Source organism: Poeciliopsis prolifica, unplaced genomic scaffold (genome assembly GCF_027474105.1).
Source record: "Poeciliopsis prolifica strain line A6 unplaced genomic scaffold, Auburn_PproV2 SCAFFOLD024, whole genome shotgun sequence".
In the NCBI taxonomy this organism is placed as follows: Eukaryota; Metazoa; Chordata; class Actinopteri; order Cyprinodontiformes; family Poeciliidae; genus Poeciliopsis; species Poeciliopsis prolifica.
The window spans coordinates 1,237,456-1,253,440 of NW_026562399.1; the positions used below are offsets into that span (position 1 = coordinate 1,237,456).

The window sequence follows — 15,985 nt, forward strand, 5'->3', positions numbered from 1 at the left end:
TTTGTGTTTAGTTGTGCTTTTCAAATGAACATCTTCAGCTTCCTTTGCTCACCTGCCTGTTTTCAGCCTGAGTTTGCTCCTTCCTGTCACTACCTGCTTTCTCAACTGATAAGGACTGCATTATTTATAATTACTTGAATAAACATAAATTCTCACTGACAACCATGCAAAATGGTCCTTTTTCCATATCAAATGTGGCAACCACAGTCCTGATTCACTGCTGCTCTCATGGCATTATAAAAAATGAACATGTTTTAAATAAAAACATCTGCTGTCGCCTTGCACCTTTCACACATCAGTATCTCACCTGGCTTGCCCTGCGGGTGCCGTCTGCTTCACTGCGATTAGCTCATTGTTGGTGACTCAGAGGCAATCAGACACAAACCTGCACCTGGCACATCTGAGTTGTGCAAGCTGATGATTTTTACTGGAAGCACACTCTCTAACCGTTACCTCCGTCTACCGTGGAATTGGGCGAGGTTTGTTAAAGTAAACCACCCAGTGAGCTGTCCATCACTGCAGCTCTTAGTGTTTGTATGTGAATGAATATGCTGGCTGATATTGAACACCTGTATTTATCGACTGACACAGCTCACTAGACACTTCTCCAGGGGGACATAACTCACCTCCCATGATTAACACCTCTGCAGGGGTTGAGCCACCTGCTGGGGTAATTAACGAGGAGATCGCTGTCTCTCATCGTTTGGAGCACATGTTGGGGCTGATAACCTCTGTACATGCTGCTAGTAATGAAATTAAAGCTGTCTGTGTCATGATACGTTTGCAGCATCACTAAGCTCTTTTTATGCAGCACTCAGAAGCGCTTCGGTTTGCTTATTGTTGTCGTCTCTGTTTAATTAGTGGATGTGTTTAATTTTTTACAGATTGGTTACATTTTAGAACTGATTTAATAAACTCCAAACATAAAGCTCAAAGCCCCCTAAAGTCACCTAAATCTAACCTAAAAACATTTAGAATTGACTAACATTAACAACTGAGGCAGTTTTCTAAGTTGTTGGTTATAGTCAGATATTTGATTGACTTTCTGATCTATAATGAAAGAAGATCCCAAGTCACAAATGCATTTGTTCTTAATGTGATATGAGACTGAAACCGGTCACTATTCGAGACCTGGGCAGCTGTTACGGATAATTTTGATTAGGCATGCCAAAATTTGTTTCCCCTTAACAGAACGAAAATGATAAATGATGATGAGATGTGAAGTTTTGCTAGTATGTATACCCACATATATGGTCATTCATCGTAATAGTTTAGCTGTTTATTTCAAGAATAGCCTAATTCTTTTCTTTTTTCTTTAGTCACTATCTGAAAGTGTTATTTATCAAATAATTTTGTGATATAATACCATGTGCATAATAACTAGAAAAATATTAAAAACTTATTCTGTAACAAAAAAAAAAAAAATGGATCTGGGTTCTTTTTTAATGGGTAATTTTTTAATAGGGGACATTGTTTCTCTAACTTATTGTCCTATTCTGGACATGCCATCCATTCACTTGCAAAGCAAATAAATGATAATACCCATTTCCGAACTGTTTCTTTACCAGTTGTTTGTGTCTGCAGCTGCAAACAGACGCTGTATGCAGAGAAGCTGCCCAACACCAGCATCATCATCCCATTTCATAACGAGGGCTGGTCATCTCTGCTGAGGACCGTTCACAGTGTCATCAACCGTTCTCCTCCAGAGCTGATCGCAGAAATCATCCTGGTTGATGACTTCAGTGACAAAGGTACATTCTTTTTTTATAATGGGTTGGTAGGCTAAGCATTATCTAATGTATTATTGTGAAGTGAATGACGCAAGGAGGTTAGAAATGGGCTGCAGGATTTGCTGTTGGTAGGTCTGTTGCCTTGGACCAGGAAGGTCTTGCATGTTGAGTTTACGCATTGTCCTTGTCCGTTATTGGGTTCTTTTCACAAAAAAAAACAAAAAAAAAAAACTGTTATGGTATTTGGTCACTCTACGTTGCCCATAGTAGTGACTGTGTGTGTGTTCATGGGCTTTTGTCCTGTGTGTCTCTGCTTTTTCTCTATTTTCCCTTCTCACACTCATCGACTGATGGAGATAGGCACCAGGCCCCTGTGAGACCTTGCAAGGATGGACTATGGATGTATTGATAGTTCTCACCATTCTGTTCAAATGAAAATCTGAAAAAGGCTATCATGCATCTGTATGAATCTTTTGAGAAAATATATTCCAGAGACTGAAATGTTTGACGCGTCTTCTTTTGAACTCAGATTGACTCATCCATATTGAGTCCAAAGTCTTTAACATAACTTTTTAAGTCTTGCCCCAGATGCCCAATGTTTAGGATTTAGGCTTATACCTTGAATAATTTGAAGCTATGGGAAGGGAACCTCTGACTTAGTCTCAAGACTTTCAGAACCTCTAATAGTTTTATTTTCAGTTAGATTAACTTACATTAATCAGTATTTATTAACCTCAGAAGTGAAAAATTTGCTAGACTAATGTAATTCCTGCAAATGCATGCTAAATATATTTCGAATCTGTTTAATTACTTTACATAGAAAGGTTTGTATCAGATTTCTGTTTCACTCAATCCACTTAATCACTCTGCCTCAGAGCCTCTCCAATCACTTGTAGCATGGATGCAGGAACATATGCATCTTTAGAGACTAAGGAGTTAGGTGGGTACATGCAATGGATCTCTGCGTGGGTGTACTTCTTATATATCAACACAAAGTATTTCTGTTGCAAAATCCAACTATAACTTCACATTTGTTACTTCTAAGCATGGAATTCCACTCAGTTGTTTTCTTTGTCATGTTTTATGTATTTTTTGTTATACCTTTTTATTCATTTTTATGAAATGTGTGAATGTTTCTGTTCTATGGAATTTGAATAGTGTAAAGTCCTAGACCCTGGACAATTTTCTTCATTTTATGCAGGAGGAAACCAAAGTTCTATTTTGTGGTCTGAATGTCTAGGTGCAGCAGAATGTTTGACGAGACTTGCTTTCTGCATACATTAAACCCACTATTAAAATTTGGAGTTACTTTGAATGGTGATTTGTCATAGTTGTCATTCCTACCTGTAATTTTATCTGACCTTATGTTGATAAACCTTCCTGGACCACCCACAGTTTGTTTAAAATGCAGCTGCTGGGGTTCTAAGTGCTCCCAAGATATTCCACCACTGATCGTTAAGGATTTGATTTCTGTTTAAAACAGATTATGATATATACGCCTGTACTGTGATGCACCTTCATACATTTATAATCTGGTCAGTCATATGTCTTTACCAAGTCCCTGAGTTTGGCAGATCAGGGCTTATCTGTCCCTCAATGAAGGCTAATTTTTTTCAAAAATGGCAGAGCATCTGACTGCTGTAGCTGCCTCTGAGAAAATACAATCGAAGGTTTGGTTGTACCTTGACTAAATGTGAGAAATTCAAAAGGTTAGTAGTGTTGCAAAGCATTCTGTGGCTTGAGATATATGCTTTAAAAATGTAACTAAATACCAACAACGAATTTGCCCTTTAAACTGACTCCCTGTTGAAATATTGTGCCCTTACAGAATAAACCTACATATCCGATTACACCTCCTTGAATTAAAGGCAGCTTTTCTCAGTTATTATTCCTTACAGCACTAAATGAAGTGTTTTACATCTTGTTAATTACCACTTACCGTCACCATCCCTTACTGAAGGATATGTTTAGTGCCCATCCTGTCGACTGTAATAAAATGTTCCACTGCCTAAGGCTCATTTAGAGGTTAACAAACACCAAGAGCTTTGTGACAAAACTATCCCACTGCCAAGTGAAGCAGAAACAAAAATGCTGGCAAACACATGCTGCAATTGAATCTGTTTACTTAAAAAATGCCACAAAATGTTAGTTTGAAAAAAAAAACATTTTTCCTTTTAGATTTGGTTCATTTTGACATGATAGCATCATACACCTGGAGCAGATTTTTTGGCTTTACATCAATTTTTCACCACATTTCAAAGGTGCTCTGGTGGATTAAGATTTAGTGACTATGGAGGCTGTTGCAGAACAGTGAACTCATTGTTCTGCTGAGGAAACCAGTCTAAAATAAATTGTGCTTTGTGACATGATGCATCTTATTGCTAGAAGTGGGAATCAAAAGAAGGTCACACTGTGCACATAACAGGATGGATATTGTCAGTCAATGTGGTATAAATAAACAACCATGGTAACCACTGATAACATCAAATGGTAAATTTAGAATTCTGTATTTATGGCTTAGGTAATTAAATGTTTAAAATAAAATCTTCATGCACATCAGTTGGAGTGGGTCTTGTTCAGATCACATAAGAAAGTTTCAGTGTATTTTAGTTCTGCTCCACTACAATAGTTTCTGTAGTGGAGCAGAACTACTTTCTTCCCTTTTAGCATCAACTGACTACTACTGCTTTATATTTTCCAGCTATTTAAACATTGGGGATGTCTGTTTGGATTCAAGGCTTCCCTGTTACTGGGTTGACAGCACCCTTCATATCTCATGGCATGATTGAGTCTTTCAGCCTTCTGCTGAAAGCCGAGTTTCAGTGAAATCACCTCTTACTGTCTGAAAGTGAAGAATACATCTTTACTTTTTAAAGTGTGTCTGCCTTGTGGCAGATTTCAATCCAGAACCTATACTCTTCTCTCCATATCCCACAAGCCCTACAAGCATCATGAGATTGTGTTTCATCTTTTTCATACTTCTTGTTACTAGACTTGCCTCTCAGTACATGTTGCTGTTTTTCAATCAAACATGATTGCAAATTAAATAGTAAAACATGAATAGCACAAGATCTAATGCACATAAAGAATAGAAAAATATTATTTGGATGTTATCAGTCATCAAAACCTATTACGATTCAATGGAAACAAGGATTAAATTAAACATCAGGGACAAAGCCTGAACAGACAATGTGCTCAGTGAATGTCTCAGACAACAGGGAACGGAGGTTGAGGTGCCAGAGATACCATCATGGGAGGACAAGCCCCTACATGGGATGTACCACCAGCAAATAACCCAAGTGGCTGATATCAGTAAATTCTACCAATGGCTGGAAAAAGCTGGACTCAAGGACAGCACAGAGGCCCTCATCCTGGCCGCCCAGGAACAGGCCCTAAACACCAGAAGAATAGAGGCCCAGATCTACCACACCAGACAAGACCCAAGGTGTAGGTTGTGCAAGGAGGCCCGTGAGACAGTCCAGCACATAACAGCAGGGTGCAAGATACTGGCAGGGAAAGCGTACATGGAACGACATAACCAAGTGGCAGGCATAGTGTACAGAAACATCTGTGCAGAAAAACCCCGAGATCAAAGTGGGAAACACCCCCAAAGGTGGTGGAGAACGCCAGAACTAAGATCCTGTGGGACTTCCAGATCCAGACAGACAAAATGGTAATGGCGAACCAACCAGACATTGTCGTAGTGGATAAACAACAGAGGAAAGCCGTTGTGTAGATGTAGCAATACCAAGTGATTGCAACATCAGGAAAAAGGAGCACGAGAAACTGGAGAAATACCAGGGCCTCAGGGAAGAACTGGAGAGGGCCTGGAAGGTGAAGACCACAGTGGTGCCTGTGGTCATCGGGGCCCTCGGGGCAGTAACCCCCAAACTGGAGCAGTGGCTACAACAGATCCCAGGAACAACATCAGACATCTCAGTGCAGAAATGTGCAGTCCTTGGCACAGCCAAGATACTGCAGAACCCTCAAGCTCCCAGGCCTCTGGTAGAGGACCCGAGCTCAGATAAGAATCACATATATATATATATATATATATATATATATATATATATATATATATATATATATATATATATATATATATATATATATATATATATATATATATATATATATATATAATATATATAAAAATATATATATATATATATATATATATATATAAATAGATAGATAGATAGATAGATAGATAGATAGATAAATAGATAGATAGATAGAGATAGATAGATAGATAGATAGATAGATAGATAGATAGATAGATAGATAGATAGATAGATAGATAGATAGATAGATAGATAGATAGATAGATAGATGCAAGCCTTGTGAGAGAGAGAGAAGACAGTCTAACATTTTTGTCTCATCTGACAAGAGGTCAACTCAGATGTAAGTTTGGGTGAGAATTTATTTAATAACATTTTATTACAGGAGTTATGGACCTGTTGTCAGTTTTCTTTTTATTTTAATTATTTATCTGAACTGCTCATTTTGAATGGAATAATAAATAATTCAACATAAATCATCCTTTAAATATGAGTTGTTGATTTTTCTTTATCCACAAAGGGTCATAACTATACACTAAGGTTCATTTATGTCTGAGTCTTGGGTTTAGTTTGTGTATCTCCTTTTATCACCTCCTTGTTTTATATATACTGTCTGAGACATATGGTTCATTACTTGATGTTAGTTGATTTATTTATGACTTCTGCTCTCTGGGCTTTTGTATTTTACTCACTTTGTTTGCTGTTTTTCTTTTTTCTTTGATTTTTAACTTCTCAGTTTACTTTTCACCTTTCCTCAGTTTTTTTTTTTTTATTTGTATTTTTTATCCCTTTCACAGGCGTTTTCCATTACCTAATTCCCCTCTGCTTGCACACTACCTCAGCTGTTCCCATTTGGCTCTGATCAGACCTTTAGGTGGCTTTGATATTTCCATTTCTCGCTCAGTATAAAACTTATCAGTTCTCATTGTGTTTTAATTGTTCCTCTTATTATTATCCTCATCTTTCATCAGCTGCCCTTAGTTTTGTCTGCACTTGGGTCCAATCGTATTTGCAACATGACATAATATGATCAGAGCTGAAAACACTTTTTATGTTTCCTGCTTTAACTTGGTTTTCCTACTTTGTGGTGGAGGCTATTGTACTTGGCATTACTTTAATTTGTACTTTCGTCACACTTTACACTGTAACAGTTACTTTGGACAAATCAAATTGTCTGAAAAGATGCTGAGGTGGAAGAATATACATTTCTGGCTTCAGAGCAGTAGAGCAATTGCTCATCATCTTCATCTTCTATCTACTGTGTAGAAGAAAAAAATGATCCATGCAGCTTAGCATTTGCTTTTGAGCATGAGCAATGGATTATGCTGGTGGAGCCCAAGTCATTTCATGGATTTATGACTAGACAGGATAGCAAAAGTTGCTTTAACTTCACATATATGAGTGGGAAGAAAAACTGAAAAATAATTTCATCATGTCTGCATTAGTAAAGATAGATACATCTGTATAAGGCAAACCATGTGTAAAGAGCAAATGGATTTCAAAATACTTGAAATCCTGAACTAAGCATAATATTAGTGTCAAAAGCTCAAAATTCTTAGTACAACATCTTGCTTTGATTTCCTATCTGTTTTCCTGTAACTTCACGTATACATCCATCCATCTCTGGTCATGGAGGTAAGGTCTAATGCTGAAACCAAAAGTGCTCTCTCTGTCCCAACTTTCTTTTGGTGAACCCCCTGGCCAGAAGGAAGGTTTAGCACTTCCAGGGTTCAGGCCCTGCTACTCCTCCCAATGGGAGATGCCTCAAAAAACCTCAAAACGAAGCTATCCAGTAGATACCTTTTAACTACCTCAGCTGGGTCTTGAAACATTCCAACATCAATTGACCAATAAATCAAGACCTTTGCCCTTTGGCGAAGCTGTTTCTTTACGTAGATCAAAGGTGCAATCTCTTCACTGCAGTGGGAGCCTAGCTTCATCTATTCATCTCCTTCTGACTTCTCAAACTTATGGGGAATGTGCAGATTTTGAGCAGGCTAGTTAGAACAGAATGAATCCGGACTATCATCTAGACTAGAAAGTCGGCCTTCTATCACCTGAAGAACATCTCCTGGATTAGAGGATTAATGTCTCAGCCAGATCTAGAGAAACTCATCCGTGCGTTTATCTTCAGTCACATTGAGTACTGCAACAGCGTCTTCACAGGCCTGTCCAACAAATCAATCAAACAGCTGCAGCTGATCCAGAACGCTGCTGCTCACATTCTCACTAAAACCAGGAAGGTAGAGCACATAACACCAGATATGCTGGAAACGACAAGTTTGTTATTACTGACTTACCATCTAGAAACCAAAACCTACACTGTTGTTGCTTTTACAGGAGACTCAAAGATGTACAGTAATATAATTTTGTGTCGGTTTGCAGACATTTTCATGTGTGAGTGTAAATGGTGAGTTTTGGAGTGTATCCAGCACCAGCTAATTTGGATTTCAAGTGACAAACAGTCCTACAATAGTGCATTCTGAAAGCTCAAAATAGGCAGAACCGAAAAGATTATAGTTGGATTATTCTATAACTATGCAAAACATGTAATAAACATGTTCTGTAAAGACCTTAGACCATAGACCCTAACCTGTTCAATGAAGCATAATAGATAACCTCACATAGCATCCAGACAACACCTACAGGGTGACAGTTTGGGTCCCTTTTTCAGCAGTCAAGACTTGAAAGTGCATTCCTGCTGTTGGGAGATCATAATTTATGACTTTTTAAGTTGATCTTATTCAACTATGTTTTCATCAAAAGATGATAAGACATGTATTTACTTACAAAACCACATGTAGCGTATTACCACACAGGAATATTCACAAGGTAATGTTCCAGTTCGTTAAGTAACTCATAAAAAAGCGTTTATAGATGCAACAGCAGGTGAAAGTCTTGCCGGGTGAAACCCTCACACCTGGCAGCCTGCCAGCGGGACCACCTGCAACTCTGCTGGCACATTAGATCAAGTCAAGGCAGAAAACTTTGCTCAGGATTTAATGATGTAGGGTAAAAATTATTAATTCATTTCTCCTGGTCGAGGCACAGCAGGGATTTAAAGTGGAGGAGTTGTGAGGAGTTGCCAGGTAGTCTGGCTGCCATTGTGATGAATCAAGTCACAAATTCACTGGAAGATTAATATTGCAATAGAAAAAAATAAAAACAAGTTTTTGTTTTTTTTTACAATATATGTATTTAATACAAATACAGTGGATCTCTACAATAATTCCCAATAAAAGATAATTTCGGTTCAGTTACCATTTGATAGGCTTCACAAACCATTAAGATTGCTTTAGCTCAAATTATTACTTCTTTTTTTCAGAAGAATTAACTAAAATAGTAGATTTAAGTTTTTCTATTTGCCTTAAATCATGCAGATCCTACTGTTAGTCAAGATCTTCAAGATGGCTCCAACATTTAGTTGTTGTAGTGGAAAAAATAATAATTTATTTCACAGTAAAGATTCTTAGCACTCAAAGAGATCCTTGTGACTGAAAATATGAATTTAAAATTATTGCTTTAAATTTTGAACTAAGTTTGGTGTGACTAAGTTTATAATAAATGTACTCATTAGAATTATTCTCTCCTGGGTTATTGTACTATTATGCAGCACTTAGTAATTTTTATTTATTTATTTTGTATACTAGATTCTTGAAATACATGTAGTGAGCCATCTTCTCCATGTGGTATGCCTGAAATACCTAGACAGGACAAGTACACAACATCCAAGTGTGCTTGGTCTAGATTTCAGTGCAAATATTATTGTATATTTGAAATAAGACAAGACTAACTTATAAGTCACTTTTCAGTTTGATATGAGCTTATTTTAAGTACTGTATTTTCCGGACTATAAGTCGCAGTGTTTTTTTTTTTTTGTTTTGTTTTTTTTTGCGACTTATACTCCGGAGCGACTTATGTGTGGAAATTAACACATCATTGTATCATATCACATGTTATTTTCACACTAAACCGCAAGAAGGCGCTCTAGTTGTTTACCAGCGACATCGAGGACGAAGATTTCATTACGTTTAGTGATTTGGAGAGACACGGATGGCTTGGTAAACTTGTTAGCATGTTATTTATGCCATAGTTTGCTGAATAACTCTTAATATGTCATGTTAACATACCAGGCACGTTCTCAGTTCGTTGTTTGTCATGTAACGTTAACATACTGTACAATTATTCAGCCTGTTGTTGTCTCTATTCTATTTTTATTGCCTTTCAAGATGACATGTCTGAATTGGTGTTGGAGTTTATCAAATAAATTTCTCTCAAAAATGTGTCTTATACTCCGGAGCGACTTATAGACCAGAAAATATGGTAACAAATTCTTTAATATTGATTATATTTTCACTTAAATTATGGAAAAAAAAATGTTTTGTTACTTGTAAATTATTTGTTCTCTGAGTACTAAGATAATTGCAATAGAAACTAGACAAAAATGCTTAGTAAGATTTTTTTTTTTTTGCATTGCAAAGATAAAGCATACTAATCAGGTTAAAGTAATTTTTGTTAATTAAGTCCGCTTTTTTAACAATATTGTTAATTTGTGGAATATTAAAATCAAGTGTGCAACTTGGTAAAAAAACTTTCTGAATATGTACCTTAAACATGATTACAGCAACTGTTGGTGAATGATATAAATTCTGTATGTTCTGAGCTCACAGTCTGTTTAGGAGACTAAAAATATTATATAGTAGATTTTTCTCATCTGTCCTTAGTAATTGTGCCAAATACATAAAGCTGCCGATTTGTCTCCTTTCTGGACATAAGCATTCTTATGTTTGCCCACAGCCTGGAAAAGAGAACTGCTTCTCCTGTTATTTATTTTGCCTCATGTGTAAATACTTCTGTCACATTTGTCAATCACACAGAATGCTCATTCAGGAGTGAAAAAGGATGTGTCATGTAATCAGAGCCAGAAACAAAGCCCATATTTATTCAGCAGGACAGCTCTGGCATGCTGCACTATCAGCTCCTGTGTGAAGGAAACCTGCCATCTACAGATTGATTGTCCAATTACTTTCCCACTTTCTGCTTCCCGATGGGATCAGTTGAGCAAATGGCTGCCATACGTCATTTCAAATAAGAGTGTGGGATGGATGTATGCAAAGGAACTTTTGATGTATTTCCAGTCTGGATGTAAAGGCAGTTTAGTGGGAACACAGAATGGCTCCCAGCAGGAACCAGTGCTGCCTTTAGTCTCAAACCACTGTAGTGCTTCATGCAGGAGGTCTGCTGCTACGTGTGCGGAAATATATCAGGAACAGATTTTATGGTATTGTGGAGGAAAATAACAGACTTCTCCCACCACAGGTGTACAGTCAAGGCAATGGATGCAGCAGTGAGGAAATAATCCCCCCTTTTTCAGGCTGAAATTCAATCAGTCAGTTGGAATGACCACATCAATAGGAGAAAAGCTTTTCCTGAACAAGGCTTTTCTTCTTACGCCACAATTCAAGATAAGAATGACACTAATGGAGTCTGAGCTCTGACAGATTTTTGCCATATCTGAAAGACAGATATCCCTCCAGTTGCTGCATTTATTCATCATTTTGAAATAGAAAATGGCCTATGTTGTCCTGTATCTGTCAAAAAAACTTTTTTGTGAGTAATTTCTGTTTGACTTGAGAATATTTAGACTGTGTTTTTAAACTTAATTTAATTTATAATGTACAACCAAAGAGACTAGGTCTAGATTGGGTCCGAAAGTGTTTTGTTGGAAAAACAGAAGCACAGACAAAACTCCCACAGTGAAATGAAGAAACATCTGAACATTTAGAACTAAAAGATAAAAATCAAACACACATAGTGCAGATTAACATCTAATGTCTGAACAAACTTGCTCCCAAGGTCGACTGAATATTTTTTTCTTATATATTTGAAATATTGATGCTAATGATTTTCTCACTGGAGAGTCCTATTACTTTGAAGTTTTACTTATTTTTTGGAATGTAACACAAGGGTAATTTTCTAAGATCAGTGCAGTTTAGACTCAATGCTGGGTTAAAAGCAGGAAGTTAGTGGATCTTATTGTTTGGAAGAAAATTGCTTTCAGTCAATGGGAACCCTCTAAAACCCAGAAAGTACGCTTTCAGACTTTTCTTTTCTGTCATATTTCTTCTGTAGTGAACATTTTCAGATATCAACGTCATTCAGAGTCTGAAACAGCTAACTATAAACAATTGTGCACTAATTGAAGGTGGTCAGGTCTGATGAATTATATTTTGTTCTACATTACAAGGGTATATTTGTGTTGTCTAACTAGAGAAACCTTCATCCTGCTATTTTGGGGTTATGTTGATACCCACCCAAACATTATTCCACAAGGCATTGAGAAATGAACAGTGTTTTCTATTTCTCTGGACTCTCTCAGAAAGATAATGTAGGATGTTACAACATAAGAAAAGTTCAGGAATGGTTTAAGGAGCACAGTAATGACTCTTTGGTCTCCAGATTCCTCAGATATCCCCAGGATGTGCTTGTGGTCACATACATGTTCTGGTAAAAAAAAAATAAAGTTATATATATATATATATATATATATATATATATATATATATATATTATATATATATATATATATATATATATATATATATATATATATATATATATATATATATATATATATATATATATATATATATATATATATGTAGTCTTGACAAAAAAAGAAAAATCTCATTTGATGACTTTTTGGCCGGTTGAGAATAGACCTCATGCCTTCATTGCATAAACAGTCTTTAAGTTACAGGACCTATTTTCTAAATAATTTAGCTCCACTGGCTGCCTGAGAGGGCTGCTGTCAGCACTGCAGAGCTACTTTGAAGCTTCTTATCAACACATGCAGCCTCACCATCAGAATGATGGAGTGGTGGGGAGAGGAAGCCTCGTGATGGGGAGATAGGGAATGATTTGTGAGACAGGCGAAGGGAAAAGAAGAGAGGGAGTGAGGCAGCAGAGCAGAAACACTGAACAAAGTTCGACATGTTTATTCATTCTGGTCGGTGTGAGCGTTTCTGCTCCTGACTGAGAACGAAGGGAGATAATGAGGTAATGGTGCTCAGCGAAGTGTGACGGAGACGGCGGATATGAAGCGGGAGACAAATGACGGAGGACAAAAGCAGCTAATTGAGAGTTGCCATTTAGAGATGTAGAGCCATCAGTGGTAAGATGTGTGCATGCGTGCGTGTGCGTGTATTCAGACATCTTCCTGGAGAGCATAAAACAGTATGAGTCAAACTTACTGACAGAAAACAACATGAACGGCATCTACAGTAGCTCCAGAGAAATATTTACAGACTGGCGTAGTGTGAAGCTTCATTTAAAAACCATTTAGCACATTCAGCATTTTTAAAGACAATTTTATGTGTAATGCAGCTCTTTCAATGTTCATGACACCATGATTCAAGAGCGTTATTTTTACTTTATTAAAGCAAATAGAATGACACACACACACAAAGCAAAAATTTTCTTCAAGGCAGACAAACTGGAAAACAATTTCACATTGTTTTTTATTTTCTTTCTTTTGATACTTGGTTTTATATTCTCTGAACTCATCAATACTATCTGAATGTGAAACACTTACCACTGGAATAACATATACAGTCACGAACAAAAACATTTGAACTCCTGGAAGAATCATTTGTTTTGATCACAATTTGTTGCTGTGCATTGAAAACATGGACTCAAAAGCATAAAATCTAAAGGTGTTTGATATTGAATAGTTATGTCATGATAATATCAATTCAAACTTTATTCTAATGAATATTCAAAACCAAATACCATGTTTGAGACTGCAGCAAACAGACAAAAATGTTAATTGTATTGAACAGAGTAGGTTATTTCCAGGCACAATACTCCTGGTACCCAACGTCTCTCCCTGTCGCAGGTCCTTTATGTTTCACTAAGTTGCATCAAATGTCTGCATTTTCTAAGGACTTTTTACTGCTGTCCACTTCACTGACACATTTAAATGTTTAGCAGAGTCTCAGTTTAATGCTCAGTCATGATTGCTGATGTGAATTTTCAATAAAGAACTTATTAGTAATAAAATAAAATTTAACTATAATAAAAACAGTAATGATAATGAACTGGTTCATTTTGCAAATGAGCAGAAATAAAATTGAATAACACTTAAATACCACCAAAATCTGAAAAAACTACAACAAAAGCATTATGAGTTAACCTTGTTCCTATAATGCAAAACACATTGTTGTTTTCTTTACTAAATGTGATTATGGCAAGACCAGAGGGGTGAAGGAGAGTGTAGGCAGTCTGCTGGAAAATACATTGATTTGGATATAATGGTTTTTTTTTTTTGGATGAAAGAGAAAAGCTCCAGTGCAGTCATGTTATCAGAAGGCAGGGTTGGCAGATTGCTGATTTCCACAGCCAGCTCTGATCCATCAATGTCAAATTCATGTCCAGTACTCAGTGTGCAGTCTGTCACACTGGCTGTGCAATTCCCCACCATTCAGTTTTTGGAAGCTGAGTAGTTCTCCAAACTCACATCGCCTGGTTTTGATATCTCTTCTTCAAGGATTCGATGGTTTTAACAATAAGCATCTTGGTCTCTTTTCTCAGATTTAGCAAAAGCTAAGTAGCAGAAAATTCACCATATCAGTGATGCTTTTGTCTTTATGAGCAACATCAGTCCGTGTTTTGTGTGGATCACATGGTAGAAAGTCTTAGTCTAACGGTCCGCAAAACTAAATGCAATGTAACCCACACTGTTCTGCAAAGTTTGGGTTTTAACCTTCAGGTGGGACAGCAGCCAACAATTGACCAAACATCAGGACAAAACCATCAAAAGATTTTTTTTTAAATACTACACTGAGTATTAAAGTAATTATTTAGATTATAAAATTCAGTAATTTGCTTTATCACCTAATGAAGCTAGTTATATATAGAATAAAATGGACACATCCTAGTGACATTTAGAAGGTCTTTTCCCTCTCACAAAGTAGGTATTTGTAGACTTCATAAAAAAATCAAAACATGCAGTTTTATTGGTTAATGTGCAACCAAATGGTTGCAAACACAAATCTTTGTCAATCAACATGTATTTTCTATGAAAATATAGCCCAGTTTCTCCACTAGTTGGCATGAACATATGATTTTTTTTTTCTGTTTTTTGTCATACTTCTAAGCTTGAAAGTACAAATCTTGTGAACCAGCACATGTAAAGCTGGTTTGTTTACATACTAACATTATCAGGTGGGCTAGTTAATATACTATCTAAAGTATACAGATTTTCCACATTACATCATAATGAGCCACATACAGCAGGTGTCTGTTATTGAATCAACTCTGTCTTCATAGAATATATGACATTTAAATCAGAGGTAATGGCACTGAAAACTAAAGTAGCTTCACTTTCAAGCCAAATGTAAACTTTTGACTGAAATTAAAACAGCTGAAATGTCCACATCTTTTACTTTGTCTTTATAAAAGTGGAGATACACTTCATACACTTCAAACTGGTTAGAGCAACAAAAAAATAAAACAAGTTGAAACACTTGTTCCTAAACTATTTGGCCTCTACTCAAAAAGTCAATGCCTTTATGTTATCAGATGCACCTTTTTCTTCTTTATTTATTTTAGCTAATGTTTGTTTTATTTATAATTCTTTAAACTTGCTGATATGATGTTCAGCTCACATATCTGTTAGGCAGGCATCATGGGCTGTACAACTTAGTGACTCTGGGTGTTGATTCAGGGTGGAACCCTGAAATCCACACAACCACTTGTGAATAGCTGGAATCTATACTTGAGATTCCCTCTAAAAACACTTACAACTGCCTATTGTAGTAATTTAGAATAGGCAGCACGACCACAGAAGCTAAACCACCCATAGTCTTCTGTGTCTCTTAGGGGTCCTTTAAGTCAACTCCAAGGAAAATGAATGGATTAGTTGCCAATAGTGTGTCAAGTAGGATTGCCTCTCATATCAGGCCTTTCCTTTTTATTTATTTTTCTAGATAATGTTTTTTGTATGACCTGATAAGTTATTCTTATCAAGATGTACTAAAGATTTTAAATGACTTTAAAAGGATAAATATTTTGAAAAAGATCCAAAAAAATATATGATCCCCATGTTCAAAATGTGACTCAAGTGAACAATGACCTTGGACTAAGGAGGAAAATTAAGAGAGCAATGGAGTTCTCAAGGACGAGGGAATAGTT

The 15,985-nt window shown here is 36.5% G+C and overlaps 1 protein-coding gene across 1 annotated transcript in view; it reads left to right on the forward strand.

Annotated features, from left to right (window-relative positions):
• LOC129370687 (polypeptide N-acetylgalactosaminyltransferase 10-like) overlaps positions 1–15,985 on the forward strand; it is a 49,950-nt gene that overhangs the window by 17,972 nt on the left and 15,993 nt on the right. The window contains exon 4 of the mRNA XM_055046832.1: positions 1,585–1,751. Coding sequence (XP_054902807.1) covers positions 1,585–1,751 — 167 coding nt within the window. The remainder of the gene's footprint in view (positions 1–1,584; positions 1,752–15,985) is intronic.